Source organism: Gouania willdenowi, chromosome 10 (assembly GCF_900634775.1).
Source record: "Gouania willdenowi chromosome 10, fGouWil2.1, whole genome shotgun sequence".
Taxonomy (NCBI): domain Eukaryota; kingdom Metazoa; phylum Chordata; class Actinopteri; order Blenniiformes; family Gobiesocidae; genus Gouania; species Gouania willdenowi.
Genome location: NC_041053.1, coordinates 33,355,206 through 33,371,931, shown reverse-complemented (window position 1 = coordinate 33,371,931; position 16,726 = coordinate 33,355,206). Strand labels below are relative to the sequence as shown.

The 16,726-nt window shown below is 41.6% G+C and overlaps 1 protein-coding gene across 4 annotated transcripts in view; it reads left to right on the top strand.

The window, feature by feature from the left end:
- Positions 1-16,726, top strand: part of stag3 (STAG3 cohesin complex component) — a 30,349-nt gene that overhangs the window by 7,127 nt on the left and 6,496 nt on the right. For all 4 annotated transcript variants that reach the window (XM_028459654.1, XM_028459652.1, XM_028459651.1 and 1 more), the window contains exons 10-25: positions 225-323; positions 1,390-1,469; positions 1,786-1,893; positions 2,042-2,138; positions 2,861-2,963; positions 3,108-3,211; positions 4,240-4,332; positions 4,416-4,508; positions 5,716-5,916; positions 6,249-6,316; positions 6,393-6,480; positions 6,974-7,054; positions 7,949-8,041; positions 8,139-8,307; positions 8,410-8,546; positions 15,702-15,803. In XM_028459654.1, the coding sequence (XP_028315455.1) occupies positions 225-323; positions 1,390-1,469; positions 1,786-1,893; positions 2,042-2,138; positions 2,861-2,963; positions 3,108-3,211; positions 4,240-4,332; positions 4,416-4,508; positions 5,716-5,916; positions 6,249-6,316; positions 6,393-6,480; positions 6,974-7,054; positions 7,949-8,041; positions 8,139-8,307; positions 8,410-8,546; positions 15,702-15,803 (1,716 nt within the window). The remainder of the gene's footprint in view (positions 1-224; positions 324-1,389; positions 1,470-1,785; positions 1,894-2,041; positions 2,139-2,860; positions 2,964-3,107; positions 3,212-4,239; positions 4,333-4,415; positions 4,509-5,715; positions 5,917-6,248; positions 6,317-6,392; positions 6,481-6,973; positions 7,055-7,948; positions 8,042-8,138; positions 8,308-8,409; positions 8,547-15,701; positions 15,804-16,726) is intronic.

Genomic DNA, 16,726 nt, shown 5'->3' with positions numbered 1-16,726 from the left:
TGTGCACACACAGCCACACTGGAGACAACAGCTGCAAAGCATTGTAAAGAAAAACGGACTCGTGAAGATGCTTTTCTTTGGTCGTTGTTGCTATTAGTGTCGTACAAAATGCATTATACACAAAGAAAGTCCGCACTCAGAATTATATACATTGAGAGATCGGCTTAATGTGTTTTTTAATTTTTATCTTACCAGTTGAGCTGTTTTTCTTTGTTCTTCTGCAGCAAAGTCCAGTACGTCTACAGTGTGTGCGGGCCCTGCAAGGCTTGTACCAGGAGAAGGAATTCATTGGCCGCCTGGAGCTTTTTACCAGCAGATTTAAAGTGAGGCCTCTGGAGTGTACTCGTGCCTCATTTAAGATCTGTTTTTTTCTCCTCCTAGTTGTTGCCTTTCTTTCTGTCTCAGAATCCATCTGTTGTTGCTGCCTTCTCATATCTGGTCTTTGTCTCTCCTCAAAATGTTTTTTTACGCTGCATATCAAAAATGTGTTTCCTATTCTGTCTTTTTTTTTACTATCCACTGTTTCTGTTTGTTTTTGTGGCCTCGTCCTTTGTGTTGTCCAGTGTCTGCCTGCAGTAATTACTGATGCTTAATATGCCCCTCTCAACACACAAGGACCCTCCTAAGCCACGTGTGCCTTGCAAATAAATGGTGTTTGTGACGTGTCTTGGTGCCTAACCCCTTGGTTTGTTCATGTTTGTGCATTTATGTACATCTATCAATGTTTATTATTCCCCGCCACACAAAGTGTGAAGTTTTGAGCTTTGTCTGTCCGTGCGTCCTTCTGTCCAAGTTAAAGGGGACAGCTTTTCTCAGAAACCGTTTAAGATACGATAGTCAAATTTGGTGTGTGGGTTGAGGATATTATTACCTTGATGGAGTTCGAAAATGAGAAGTGCACAATTATTTTTTATGGAATTATTGCCCTTTTTTGTCTTTTTTTCACTGTTAGAAGTATCTTTAAAGGGGCAGCTTTTCTCAGAAACCGTTTAAGATACGATGACCAAATTCGGTGTGTGCCTTCAGGGTATCAATACCTTAATGGAGTTCAAAAATGAGAAGTGCGCAATTATTTTTTCCGGAGTTATTGCACTTGTTCCAATTTTTAGATTCTGTTCAAGGTAACTTCAAAGGGGACAGCTTTTCTTAGAAACCGTTTAAGATAGTAATTTTATATTCTGATGTGATATTTTCTTATGTATACAACTAAGTTCTTGGATTTAGGACATTTAGGAAAAGGTTGTCAGTTATAATGACAACCAATCTGACTGGGGATGTTGATGACTGTCTTCTTGTTCATATTATTCTTATTTGTGTGTGGGTGTAATTGTGTACGTTTATGCAGCTATCTGAATGTTACTGTGTGTGTGTGTGTGTGTGTGTGTTTAGGAGAGGATGCTCAGCATGGTGCTGGACAAAGACCCAGATGTGGCTGTGGAAGTGGTCAATCTGTTGCTGCTGATCCAACAGTGAGGGCGTTTTAAGACTTTACATCGTGTAAATATACAAGATATGTCTGTAATTAAATACTGAAAGTAAAATGTAGCTGAACTAGTTTCTTGGTTGTGCTGATCAGACAACATTTCTTTTGTACAAGGTATTTTTATCCATTAAATCATTTGAAAAGGCATGACGCAGGTCCACAAACAACTAAACCAGGTTGTTTTTTGTGGATGTGTGCTGTTTAAATACTGGCACTTTGAACCTGTGTAGAACAGTTGTCTATTATGAATAATGGCTGGGAGACCCTGTTCTTTGTTAATATATCAATGTGTGCACATGTAGGAGGACAGAGGAGGGCCTGAAAGAGGAAGAGTGTAGCCACATCTATCCATTGGTTTATGTGTCCCATCGTGGCCTGACCACTGCAGCTGGAGGCTTCCTCTACAATAAGTATGATCTATGCTCTCGTCACTGTTAATTTAAGCTTGACGGTGCAGCTTTGTGTATGTGACTCCGTTGATGTCCTGTTCATGATATTTTTATCTACAGTGAGTTTAAATGGTTCTAATGCTTGCTTACTTTGTTTCTCACATCCCAGGCTGAAAAACATGATCGCTATTAAGAACCGACAGAATAAAAAAGACAACAACACCGCCTTTTTACGAATCCTCATGGCCTTCTATATTCAAGGCGAGGTAATATTTCTGCAGGACTTTCTTTTTTCTTGTGTCAAGTTTTCTCCAGTAAAAAAAAAAATAGAAGAATTTACAACTTTCTACCAAGCACACTATAATGCCTCCTGTATGTATGTTAGTATGTTTAGGTTTCATTTATTCAGACAACTTTTTTCTGGAAATGTACTTTGATCTCCTGACAAGTTTCAACTTCCAACTGTCAGTCTTCCTCAGAGGCATCTGATCACTTTCATGTGTCGTTATGAGTTCTTTCTGGGCGTGGCCACATCCATCAAGATCAGGAAGCAGAGCTTTAACATCAACAAGGATGAGAGAACATTTTTACTCTCCCACACCTGGGACTCTTCTCCAGAGACCAATGGGCAACAGTGGGCGTGGCCAGCCTGAGAGATCTCTCAAGATTGATAAGGACACATGGAAGCGATCAGTAGATGCCTCTGAGGAAGACTGACAGTTGGCAGTCCAAACATCTCAGGAGATCAAAGTACATTTCCAGAAAATTTGAAACCTTGACATGATATTTAAAAGAAGAAGAAAAAATGTACTTACTAGAATTACCTCCTATATTAGGTTTTTAGATTGATGCATAAATAATTGATCAATAATGACCTTTATGTCTTCCATATTTTTTTTAATCTCATTGAAATACAGAAAGTATTCATAATCTTATTTCAAGAGATTTCTTTCCTGCTGATGTGGACTAACGTGTGATTGGTTCACAGTTTCATGACCATGGAGCGTACCTGGTGGACAGTCTGTGGAGTGTGGCTGGATCAGAGCTTAAAGATTGGGACACAATGACCACTTTACTGCTGCAGGGGGACAGTGAGCATCAGTTTAGAATCATTGTTTATATCGGTGATGTTTGTAAATGCATGATTAGAATGTAAATCTGCTGTTTATAAAAAAAAATTTCTGGTTCTTGCATTGTGGCATCTCACCTCTGGACCGCTGCCTTTGTGTCATCAGTGCTGGTGTGTAAGGAGGAGGCGGCGCTCATAGAGCTGATGATGTGCGCCATGAGACGAGCATCACAGGCAACGCCACCTGTTGGAAGGACTCAAGGAAAAAAGGTGACAACAGATGTTAATGTGTTTGTGTTTGATGGAGCTTGCAGTGAATATTAGGGACATTTGTAATGAATTCGACACATGCATTGTTCAACATTATTGTGTAAATATGAGGCTTTTTGTTTTTTAACTAATGTTTCCACTGTTGTGATTTTGTGTCTAGACCAATTGCATCACAAATAATGTTCATGACTTTTATTAGTGTAAATCTTTATTTACCTTACTAATCCAAAAAAAAATAATATTTTTTGTTTTGTAATTTGCTTCGTGATGCGTGCTTTTTAGAAGAGAACATACACCCAATTTTATTAGCAAAGACTATTATCATAAAATTATAGCCTAATGCTTTTTTTTATGAAGGACCAACAGAACAGGATAGAGAGATAGAACATCAGAATGTCCCAGACTAGTTGAGCCGTGAACCACAGATCAGGAACTGTCAACTCCAGCTTCATGACACGTGAAACAGAGAAGAGAGAAAAGGGCGAGGAGAAGGCACAGACTGCAGAAAAACATGATACTAGAATACAGTGGAATAAGAATAAATATGGGGTGGACATCAGTATCAGTAGCTCGTCTTTCTTTTTCAGCTCTTTAGAAAGGCGACAAATCTCTTCCCGTATATTGGTCATTTCCTTGTTGCCGCTAAGTAATAAAATGTCTATCTCTGATGGTGGCATCTCCACGCTCTGTTGATGTGGTTAATGTCCTTTATTTTTAACTTGATAAAATAACTAACAGAGAATAAAAGCTGTTTTAAAGAAGTGACCAGGCTCAGATGGCAGCACTAGAAATTGAACATTAAATACAATGAGTTATAAAAACAAAAGTGAGAAACAGTGAATCACAAGATCTAAGCTTTCATTTGATGAAGATATGAGTTATGTCCAAAGATTTATTGTAGTAATGTATTCGTTTCATTTTTAACAATTTTTCATTGTTATTTTCTTCATGTTAGATCTGTTTGTGTTGCCAAACAAAATCATTTATGTTTGCTAAGGCCATTTTCTGCTCTCTCATTGGTTTTATAGTTCCTGAGCATGAAGGACAGGAAAATACAGGAACAGGATCGGAGACGCATCACATCTCATTTCATCCCCCTTTTGCCTCAGCTGCTGGCCAAGGTGTAAAGACAAGTTTCCTTCATTTACATCTTTTTGAAATGACACAATAAATGCTGAGTGTGTGTGGATTTCTTTCACTGAAGTACTCGGCAGATGCTGGGAACGTGACCTGCCTCCTCAGCGCTCCCCTCTACTTTGAACTGCAGATGTACACCAGCACCAAAGTAATGGAGAAGGTAAAGAGACTCCAAATGAGTGACTTCACTAAATTGTATCAGCAAAATCCATGTTTTTTTGAGACTCTTGTCTCTAATTAAACATTTACTTTACTTATACTCAATAACAACTTGTTTTACACTTCCTGTGGTGATGTGTTGGCTTTTCAACATAATGTAATTAAAATATGTAGTCTGACTACATCAGTATATTTATAACAAATATGTGAGTCAGGATACACTTGATTTGATTTAAAGACACTTCCTTGGATATGTTTAACCTTATGCAGGTGGTTTTTTCACTACTTTGAGGCCCTTGGAGTAAAGGCAAAAGTGTTTAGGTACAACATTGAGTGAGACCAATTATCTTTTTAGGTGTGCGAGTAAACCACTTTTTCTCCTGACATAAAATCCTAGTAAATAATGCCAAGTGCTATATAAATAGCTTTTAAGCGGTGTTATTTATCCTCCGCCTCAGCCCTGCTTCTTCTCATAATCAGTCAGTTTTAAAACTTTTTTTTATTCCATTTATTTTTGAGGCATACACAAGTTCTAGCTCAATTAGTCTCACAGTGTTTCCTTTAGTAGGAGAGATATAACGTCAATCTTTCTTTAAGGTTATTTCAGTACTTTCAGAATTTTAACTGTTTGCAGCAACGTATATAAGTTATTTTAAATTGAGATTTTGAACAGAATTAGTTTGATATTTCAGCGTTTGTTAGAGCCCGATTTGTAACAACGACCCGAAATGTAACAAGACATGAATTGTTATGAAACAAAATGTAATTTAAAATTTTTTTAATAAAACCCAAAATGTCAAGGTAATTATGTGTAAATATATATATATGTACATACACATATTTATGCAGATGCACTTGTGTATGATACTACTCTATACATTGAAGCAATAAGCCCTATAATATAATAACTTTTTACATTTTGGGCACATGCATCTTGTTAAATATTGACCAGTTGTAACATTTTGGGTTTTACTGTATATATATTTATTTATGTATATATAAATATATATATATATATATATATATATATATATATATAAAACAATTCAGGTTGTTGTTACATAACAGGCTCTAACAGGGCTAATTTAATGTGCTGTAGACTAGTATTTGGATTAGTGAAAGAACTGTTACCCTTTCCTTTTTTTGCATTCTGGTCTCAGCTCTTTGTTTCCCGCTGTTTCCTCCACACGTCCCTTTCCCTCTGTCAGGACCTGGGCCTGCTGCTCCTCCAAGTTTGTGCTATTGTGGAAAAACACACAGATGTCGCCGTGTTGGAGGCTTGCTCACGAGTGATCAGCAGCCTCTGCTCTGACTGCTACACCTTCTCCTCTCGCGCACATCTGGCTTTCAGCCAGCTGATGGACAGGCTGACAGAGTGCTTCAGCACTTACTTCAACGACATACTGCAGGTTAGAGTGCGAGAGTTTCAATTAATGCCAAAAAAGTATTCAGGATGCAAGTCAGGTCACATACAACAAACAGCATCCAGTCTTTTAATTAACCACACAATAATCACACTAGTTTCCCTTTTTATAAAATGATCTTTTAAAAAAAGCTGTGTGCTAAGCTGAAGCAAGGCTTATATCAGCTACAGCAGTGGCTAATAGCTAACTTTGACCTGCTTTTGGTTATTTTCCATCTATGGCCACAATGAAAAACACATTTATCTTCAATCAAACTAGATTGTGTATTTTTCTCCCAGAACTGTGAGTTAGTGTGTAATATTGTTTGCTTTCTGCAGGGTAGTGCCGATGAGGATGATGTATACAGTGCAGCCACTGCCCTGAAAAGAATTGCAACTCTGAGCTGGTAAAGAGTCAATGCGTTCACTCAGAAAGCTGCGTGGTCAAATGCTTACATTAAAGTGTCTGCCTGTGATTTTCAGTGCAAAGGACCCGACTCACTGGAAACTGTTCGACTCCTGTCACGAGCTGTTAAAAAACCAGCTGGAGTCCAGAGACCTTGACAAGGAGGTTTGTTGTTGTTGTGATTGTGGTGTCGATTGTTTAAAATAATAAAAAAAAAGAAAATCAGTGTTTCTCAAATGGGGGTACATGACGGCACTGCAGGGAAGTTGAAAATAAACAAATAAAAGCATGAATGATACGGTATTTAAAAATATATTTTTGGTTTAAAATGATTGTCATAATAATAATGAAAATGATCTTGAATAGAACATGAACTGAAAATACAAGGGTCAGTATCAGTCCCAAAATAGGAGGCAATAAATACTATTTCATTCCACTTATATACAAAGTTAGATTCTTTAAAATGTGTATTAACACTCATTCATTCCATCATTATGCTATATAGTTGTTTTTTTTAATTGTTAAATGTGGTATTTTATGGGGGGTACTTCAGTGAAACAAGTTTGAGAGGATTATAATCATATGCTGAGTGAATCATGTGACTAAGCCAATCCAAATACTGGGAGAAAAGCTGGCTAATGCTATGTGTATTTTTCAGCTCATGGTGGCAGCTCTGAAATGTGCAGGAATGCATCTGATGTGGTCCAAAGTGAATATGGTCAACTCCAAGCCTCCCGAGGTCAGCACTGCAATGTTGCACATATCATCATTTTTATTCAGCAACAAATCAGACAATCTACTTTTGTCTTTTTAAATTATAATATACTTTCCAAACAAAAAGTAGCAGACACTTCGACCAATCAGAGGCAGTGAATCCCCCAGTAAGAGTGTGTGTGTGTGTGTGTGTGTGTGTGTGTGTGTGTGTGTGTGTGTGTGTGTGTGTGTGTGTGTGTGTGTGTGTGTGTGTGTGTGTGTGTGTGTGTGTGTGTGTGTGTGTGTGTGTGTGTGTGTGTGTGTGTGTGTGTGCGTGCGTGCGTGCGTGCGTGCGTGCGTGCGTGCGTGCGTGCGTGCGTGCGTGCGTGCGTGCGTGCGTGCGTGCGTGCGTGCGCGTGTGTAAACTCATTAGACAAGGCAAATTTAGTTTAGCACATTTCATACACAAGCTAACACAAAATGATTTACATGATCAATAGTATAACATTCAGAGATAATTTTTTTTATCATAAAATCAAACGGTGCAAAATTAAAAACATTGAGACAATTTCTAAAATTGATTAGTGAGATATTTAAACGGATCTTAAAAAGTAACAATAAAAGCTGCAAGTAACGCTCCATCATAAGTAGGGGTGTCCCGATTCGATATTGATATCAGTTATCAGTTCGATGTCAGCCAGAAAACGAATCTCGGATTTTATCGGACTGCATCTAAAATCTCCGACATATATTATATTAATTCAGTTGTTTGAATAGTGTCGATATTATTTTATTCTAAACTTTTCTTTAATTCTGTACTGATTTTTTGTGAGTCATGGTTGAGTTTAAGCCATTCTTTGATTCATCATGTTTTGCACTGTATGACACATAAGTTTAAGATGCTGAAGATGATTTAAAATCATGCCACTATCTCTCCCAGGCTGAGATGAGGGGTCTGAAGAAGAAGGTTCGTTCGTTTTGCAAAGTCAGCCAGGCCTGTTTGTCTCTGGACCAAAACGAGATCAGAGATCAGGTGAGAGTTTGGTCAGAGCATGAGAGTAGAACCTGGAGGTCTCTGAGCTGTGTTTTAGTGAGGACACGCTGTATGTTTAATGTGTGTTTGTACTCAGGCCTTTGAGCTACTGTGTGACTTGTTGCTGCTGTTCAGCGTGAGCTCCGTTCGCTCTGAGCCGGACCTCCAAATGCTGACCCACCCGCCCTCTGACTCTCTACGCAACGAAATGGCTTCTTACCTCATGGACTACATCTTCACTGAGGCCGAAGACGTCGAGCTAAATGGTATTCCAGCCCACACCGCCGTTTAAGCTACCCCCAAGTGTATTTATTGGACTGGTCTTTCTCTTTAATGTTCTTTTACTCTTTTGTCTTTGTCTCATCTAGCTGAGGATGAGGAAGCAAAAAAAATAACATTTCTCCAGAAGAAACGTAACCAGCTGGCTGGCTATTGTAAGCTGGTCATCTACGGCGTGCTGGACCTCCACTCAGCCACGGACGTCTTCAAGCACTACAACAGCAAGGTGAATCAGAAGTAGTTTATTTATCCCAGGGGGAAATTACATAAGTGTCACAGCCACTCAAGAAATATTATAAATAAAAAGAACAAGAAGACAGTCATCAACATCCCCCTGCCAGATTTGCTCTCATTATAACTCACAAAGTTTTTCTAAATGTCCTAAATCTAACTAAGATGTATACATAACAAAATATTATCACACCAGAATATAAAATTACGAACTATCTTAAACGTTTTTTAAGAAAAGCTGTCCCCTTTGAAGATACCTTGAACAGAGTAAAAAAAAAAAAAAACAGAACAAGGGCAATAACTCTGCGAAAAATAATTGCGCGCTACTCATTTTCAAACTCCATCAAGGTATTGATACCCTGAAGCCACACACTGAATTTGGTTATCCTATCTTAAACGGCTTCTGAGAAAAGCTGTCCCTTTAACCCGGACGCACATGCGGACAGACAGAGCTCAAACCTATATCCCCCTTTAAACATTTGTGGCGGGGGATAATAAACATTAAATTAAGAAAGAAAGAGAAGAAAAAATTGACATAATCAAGTAAAAGACTGTTAATTAGATAATGATTAAATACAAGTGCACAAATTACAGTAGTAAAAAATAAAACAAGATGATAATACAAATATTTAAAACAATCAAAGTTGACAGGTTACAGTGATGAACTGTAAAGTTTGATCGCCACAGGCAGGAATGATTTCCTGTGGCATTCGGTGCACATCTCATTTTCATGCAACTTTTAGAAGAAAAATGAATTTATACTTTATAAAATGCTGATATTTGATGTGTATGAAAATTCATAGTAAAGTCTATTAGTTATTGTCTATGAAAAAGAATCCTGCCTTTATTGTGCAAATTATCACTATTAGTTTTGTAAGGTAGCATTGAGAGTGAAGCATTCCTAGGAAATAAAGAATGTCTACTCCTTAATAAACCATCATTCCTTAATAATAGGTTTTTAGGAATCCTGCTGTAATCTTGATGACGGATACAGTCCATCAAATGTCTAATGAAGACCAAGCTTTTACAGGTTAGAGCAGTTTGGAGGAGTTCCTCCACACCACAGAGGCTTGTCCACATCTTTTTTTTTTTTAATAACTATTAATAACTATTTATGAAATGCGAGACATCATTGTATACAAAAGTCTGCAATTTCTTTTCCTTTTTTTTACATTTTGAACAATTTGGACTAAAGACTTGAGCACAACAAAACAAAAAAAATAAAAGCTCTCCTCACCCCAAACCCCCTGAGCCTCTTGAATGATTAAAGTGCAAGTATAACAACAAAATAGAGATAATAGAATTATATATACATATAAAAAATAGATAAGGGGGAAAGAAAAATAATGATAAATACATCATATATACATACATCTGCATAGTACATAACCTCATATATATACATGTCCACATACTGTACATACCTACATGTACACGTACAGCTACACATATAAACATATGAACCATGCATGTACTCAAACACATCCGTATACCTGCTGCTGTCATTAGCAATACAGAACAAATATTGATGGCTGCTTACTCCCTGGTTGTCGATGCGAAACAGTTATGCTGGCATATTTTGGGGTGAATACATTGTGGGGGGTAGTCATCTGCCGCTGGTGGACCGATATAGAGGGAAGTAGAGCTCGTTTAAGACCCCACAGTGAGTACTTACAGATAGACTTCCGTAGCTAGGAGCCCATCCAAATAACTGAGCAGTGGTCTCCAGTGGGAGTGAAATCTGTTAGATGAGCTTATCCAACATCTTCATGGACCTTTTTTGTGGAGCCATTTTAGATGCTTAATGACTTTTTATTACTAAGCACTAATTATTCTCAGAAACTAGTCAGCTACACTTGGCACAGGGAAGTGAAAAGGAAAGAGAAAAGGGGATTCTTCTCTCTAGAGCAGAGATGGGAAACTTTAATCACAGCGTAGGCTGAGGGGTGTAAGAATATACTCAACCAACGATTCAATTCCTTTTTCTTTTTTTTTTTTGTTTTTTTAACAAATCAAATCAAAGATAGAGATGTAATGCTGCACCTAACTCCTTTGAATTTGACTACAGAGAAATCTTTTTTTTTTTTTTGTCAAAATACTGATTCTTCTTTTCATTTTAAATATATTTTCTTCTTATAACCTTCTCACAAACTGTTAGAACTGTTTGAACTCATGAACCAAAATATATTTTACTTTACTCTTTACCAGAGAGCGGCACTAATACAGTCATCTATAGGTTACTTTCGTAACACCGGTTCAATGAGTAATATGAGCGAGATGTCACCTCTGCTACATTCGTCAGAATACCTATTTCACTTTGCCAATCCTGATTAACTGGTGAAGCGCATTTGTTCGATGGGAGAACCTCCCACCTCCTATAAGAGGAGGGGACGAACAGGTGCGTGTCATTCTTAGTAAGCAAACCTCTTCTCCTTGTTCGAGAAAGAGACATCTCACAGAACCCGGGTTACGAAAGTAAAATGTAGTTCTATTTCATAATATTTTATGAGATGTCTCACTATGGGATATGGAAACTCTTGTAGTGCAGACAAGCTTACCAAGCGTCACCAGCCCAGGGGGCAGGAGGCTGCTTACATCAGGACAGTAAGACCGCCTGTGTCACGCACGGGGCAGATACGTCCAGCAAAAGCGAACAAACGTGAGGGGCGAGGACCAGCTCGCCGCTGCACAGATGTCCTGGACAGATACTCCCCTGAACAAGGCAAGTCCCCGAGTCAAGTGTGCACACAGACCCGTAGACGGCCACAGACCCTGACTCAAGTAAGCCAAAGCAATAGCCTCCACCACCCAGTGTGGTGGAGGTGACAGGCGTTGCTTATTTGCATCACCTGGGGAAAGCTGAGCGCACGACGAGTGAACCGAGAGCGCATGGATGTTACTGACCCTCTTGGCCAAAGCCAGGGGGTCCCTTAAGATCCTCCAGAACCACCGTGGGAAGGAGCCTGCGCACACCTTTCATAAACCTGCATAGGATGCTGACTCCCCTGGAATGCAGGTCCACGCCCACGTTCATAATCCTCGGGATGTGCGTCGCCCTCATTGAGAGGAGACATCCCACACTCCACAGGATCAGTTTGCGTGCCAGCAAAAGCAACCGACGGGATCGCAGTCCGCCCTGCCGGTTGATATACGCCACAGCCGTGGTGTCTTCCGTCCTCACCAGGATATGATGTCCCCAGAGAGACAGTTCCAAGTAAGTTATGTGAGAGCGCTGGAGGGCCACATTCCAGCGGCCCCTCACAGATTTGCCCACCCCAGCCTGATAGGCTGGTGCCGTTGGAGATCACCTTCCTGTCTGTGACAGTGCCCAAGGGCACTCCATCTGTCAGGAAGCCGGGCGCCCGCCAGTAAAGCAGAGAACAAACATGAGGGGCGAGGACCCGAGAGAGGCGAGATGGCGACAAGATGGCGCCCTCTGTCGGAACGCGCTCGCATAGCTGCGAGCGGCTTGCCCACGCAGTGGCAGAGCCCCCTGGCGGCAGCAGGGGAACCCATCCGCAGCGTGATGGAGCCCCCTGTTGGCGGCTGGCCGTCAGACCCCAGAGGGACTGCTCCCACAGTGGAGGAGCCTCCTGCCGGCGGGACAGCGCCATACCCCCCGAAGCAAGCATACACTGCTTGGGGGACAGAGTGAACACGGGAGGAGCGCCTTCTCCGACCGGAAGGGGACCAAAGCCTCCCTTTGAGTTGAGATAACAGTTTCCGCTATCACCCTGTTTATTGTGGCAGACAACGCTTTCACATTTAGGGTTGCCTCTGGCCATTGGTCCAGAGGTGTGAGCGATGAACACCTCACTGTTTTTGACGTGTGTGGGTGCATGCTTGTGGACATGCAGGAGGGGGCAACAGCCACCCGTCCTGTGGAACCTGTCCATCTCTCCCTGTCATCAGAGGGGAGAGCGAGGCGTGAGACCCCCGTGGAAGCACGTGTGAAAGTGGAAGCTTTGGGGTTTTTCTTTCTCTGTGCTGCGCATGCTGGAACCAGCTGGGACCAAGGATTTCCCGGGCCCTGCTGAGGTTGCGGAGGGTCTTGGTGTCTTGACCAGCGGACCCTGGGGAGGAAGCTGTGGGACCGTTTTCTGATGCACAGGCGGAGACGTGAGCGGAGGCTTCCTAGGGAGGCACAAGCGCAGAGCCTCAACCTCCCTCTTCTCTACTTTGCAGCGCTGCTGCATGGAAGATAGGGCTGAGCCATAAATCCCCTCAGGAACATTGGGAGCATCCAGGATGTCGCATTTTTCGACGTCTGTCAGTTTAGCAAGGTTGAGCAGGCTTGGGTACAGAGGCACACATCCGTCACCTTGGACATCTCCTCTATTATCGCAGGGTCGTGGGACGCCGCAAAATCCTCAGAAAATTCAGCCTGATAGGCAGTGAGGAGGGAGAGTACATTCGTGGCCCTGACCGAGAGGGCAGCGGCCGCATAAGTCCTATGGGACAGTTCCGACTGGAGACGGTCCGATCTCGACGGTAGCATGGGTCTCCGTGAAGACACAGCAGGCTGGCGTGGGAGCAGGTGTACCGCCTCACAGTCGAGGATAGAGGAGCCCGCAACTGGGGCCCTCTAGGTGAATGGGCAGGTCTGCCAGGGGCAAGCCACTTCTTCGAGAAGCTTGGGGAAGAAAGGGAGTGCCTGTCTCGGAGCGCCTCTCTCGAGAGAGAGGGAGCTTCTTCCCCTTGTATTGGGACCTGGTGGTTTCCACGGCAACTGTGGGCCAGGGAATGGCCAGTCGTACGGCACCACAATTGCACACGTCCACGGTCTCCATCCTCGGAGGATGGGAGACAGGTGTGGAGCCCTCCATGTCCTCCCAAGAGGCAGCAAAGGAGGCAGGCAGTCCACCGTGGGCAGAAGTGACAAACACTTTGTCCCTTTCGCCCATCCCGGAGCGGAGTGGGTCGGAGCAGTCCCCATCAAATTCTCCATAGTCAATAACAAGGACATCCTCGTCAGGGCGGGAGATATCCACAAGGTTCAGCCCCTGATGGAGCCGTGAACAGCAGCAGTTTTCAATGGGGACTGTCTTCACTGCATCCACTGCGACCGTGTCGTGTGTGGAGGAAGAGGGGCCTTACTCAGGTCTCAGAAGCCACGCCAATCTCCTGTGGAGGCACCGGGCGCTAAACACGGCACAGTGTTTGCAGGAGACCGGGGATTCGATGGCCATCCGGGCATGCTCGATGCCCAGGCACCCGGAGCAGGTCTCGCGTTTGTCCTTGCTTGATATTTTTCCACCGCATGGACAAAGACGAGCCACGACGCATCCCGTTCCCTTGGTCAGATGAGCCTCGTATTCCATGGCTGCTGATGCAGGCAGGAGAGCAGGTGCTTTAGCTAGTGCTACCACGTGGCGGCAAGCAGGGATGCAGGACAGTGTATTCCGGAGCATCCAAGACGTCGGGGACAGCGTCGCCTCTGAACAGCAGCTGGGTCGCTGGAGTTCCTCAGCTCGTACACCGTGGTATCGGAGCTGGGTCCGGGCCAGACACTGTAGTGGAAAATTGCAAGTGCTGTTTTCTGGCCAGATACAGCAAGGGGGGATGAAAGACCCCCCAATCACCCCATAAACACTTGTATTACCCTCATAGAGACTACGAGAAGGTTTTACTAAGGTGAAAAAGTTACTTATATCTGCTTTAACGTCCGTTGACTTGTTGCTACTGCCATCATCATTTCATTCATCTGTCTGTTATCATTGTTCTGGTTACTGGTTTCATTATTCTTGTTCACCCTCTTCTTTTTTTATTGCTATTTGTGCTCATGTCAAGCAGGAATATTCACAATGCATGTCACATGGTCGACAATACACGTTATTTTATTTTTTTTTTTACATAAGTTCCCTACATCCTAAACCACCCCCCACCCCCATGCCACACGTCTCCAAACTCAGACAAAACATGGAAAACTAAATAAATAAATAAATGCAGTACAACAGCAGCAACATTGTAAGTGAAGACAGATACATAAATTAAAAAAACAACAACATCTCAAAGGCACTATATGTACTATACCTAATTTTCTAACGTTGTTCACCCTCTTCAATAACCATGTTACCGGTCAAACAACTTCCACTGTGCAGGGAAAGGCCTACCAGCATTTGTGTTTGTTTGTTAGCAGCTAACTCACCACCATTTTGACAGCAGCACTTCCAGGTTTAAAGAAACCTGAGGGATTAAATCAAGTCATGTAAATAGGGGTGTTTGGTGGGCTGGTGTTGGGACAAACCATCTGTACAGGGGTGTTTGTGTAATTTTTGTTTGTTATGGATTTTTTAAAACATTGGAGGTGAATGAATTTACATTGTTTTTTTATGGATGCTTGGATAATTTATGTTTTGTTGTTTTGTATGTTGTTTATGAGAATTGATTTTAGATTGGGTTTGGTTTGCCTGTGGGAGGAGTTACAGGTAGTGACTGCCTATAAAGGAGGCCCAGCCTCAGTTCCATGGAAGAATGCTGAGTGAGCAGAGCTAATCAAGCTGACAGCAAAACATTTGAGCAGAGGGTGAAGTAGAGATTGGTAAAATGTAGCCTAGCATCTGAATGCCCTTTTCTTTTGTTTGCTCAGTTTTTGGTTTACTGTTAACCGATGCACTGTAAATATATTGCACCAGCCAAAGAAGAAAAATATATAGAAAAAGTTTAAACTAAGTCTGTCCCCTCTGCTGCTGGGCATCCTACCACATGAACATTAAAAAAAAAAGTTCTTTATCATTTTCTAAATATGTATTTGTGATTTGGGAGTTATTGTTGTAGTCATTCACTGTCTAAAGATCCATTAAAGGTGCAGTTCGCAACTCTCAGTTTTTCTATATAGGACAGGGTAAAGTATGATAAGCATTACAATTAAATGAAACCCTGATATTCTTTTTTAAATGTGTTTCTTTTGTTTATCAAAAAGAGAAAGTTGTGCGTTTGAAAAAAATTGAAATCAATTTTATAAGACAACAAAACGAAAGTGCTTGATATAAATTAGTAGAGCCAGTTTTCTCAGGTACAATCATGTAGATTGGAATTGTAACGCTGTGGAGGAGGTGAGAAAATCTGCTTTAGAAGCAGTGAGTGTGAGTCAGCCGTGAGGACATTCTCCTTCCTGTTGATTAATTGTATTCTTCCCTGTTTTCTGCAGTACTTTAAAGACTTTGGTGACATTATTAAGGAAACTCTGAGCAAGAGCCGGCTCATCAACCCCATACAGAGCGCCAAAACCATCTGTCTGAGTCTGCAGCAGGTACTCACCGATCTGCCACCTGACCTGTGTTTGGTCACATGTGATTATCAGTGTACTCATAACATGTGAACTGTTGGTTCCTGTATAATTTCCTGTGTAATTTTTTCCAAATTCCGTCGAATTTTTTATTTTCCAAAATTCCATATTTTTTCCACATTTAATTTTTAAAATTTCGTGGGGGGTTTAGTAATAGTTTGTAATTTTTTTCAGAACATATTAGTATTGTAACTCCTTGAGGAAACAAAATAAATACATAATAGTAATTAAAAAAAAAAAACAATTAAACAAAAATGTATGTCAAAATAAAAGTGTAATTTAAAACCATGTGTAAGCTGCAATTTGAAGGTAGATATGAGTCGTACTGACATGGATTATTCTGACTGCTCCTATTTATATGTCATATAAAGATGTATAAGAGCAGCATTAATGTCACCTAATTTCCCCTCAGGGATCTGATCAGGACTCTATTCTCCCATGTGCGTAAGACCAAAAAGCCGCGCGGTGGCGCTGTTTCTGGCTGCTCGCTATTCTCCACCTGTACATAAGTCAGTAGCTGCATGCCTTCATTCCAGTTATGCACTGTGGGTGGAGCAGCCCTGAAATGTGGGTGTTCCCATTCAAATCTGCCCTTGCACTTATTCTCCAGTGCGCGTAAGTCCTTTCCCTCTTGCAGCGCCGCGATAAGGTGAAACATTATATTGCACTAGAAATATGGACTTACAGTAGTTACATTTGTAGCCACACGGACTCGTGCGTCGCGCAGGAGCAGCTGTGATCACTCAGCTGCTTCTGCACGATTAATTCAAACTCTGACAGATGCAGACTTCTGTCCATGTTGGTCACAGTGATTCAACTATTGTCATACTATGTCCAACATAAAGTCACAGTTTGATCCACTACAGAGTTAAACCAGAAACTGTTTC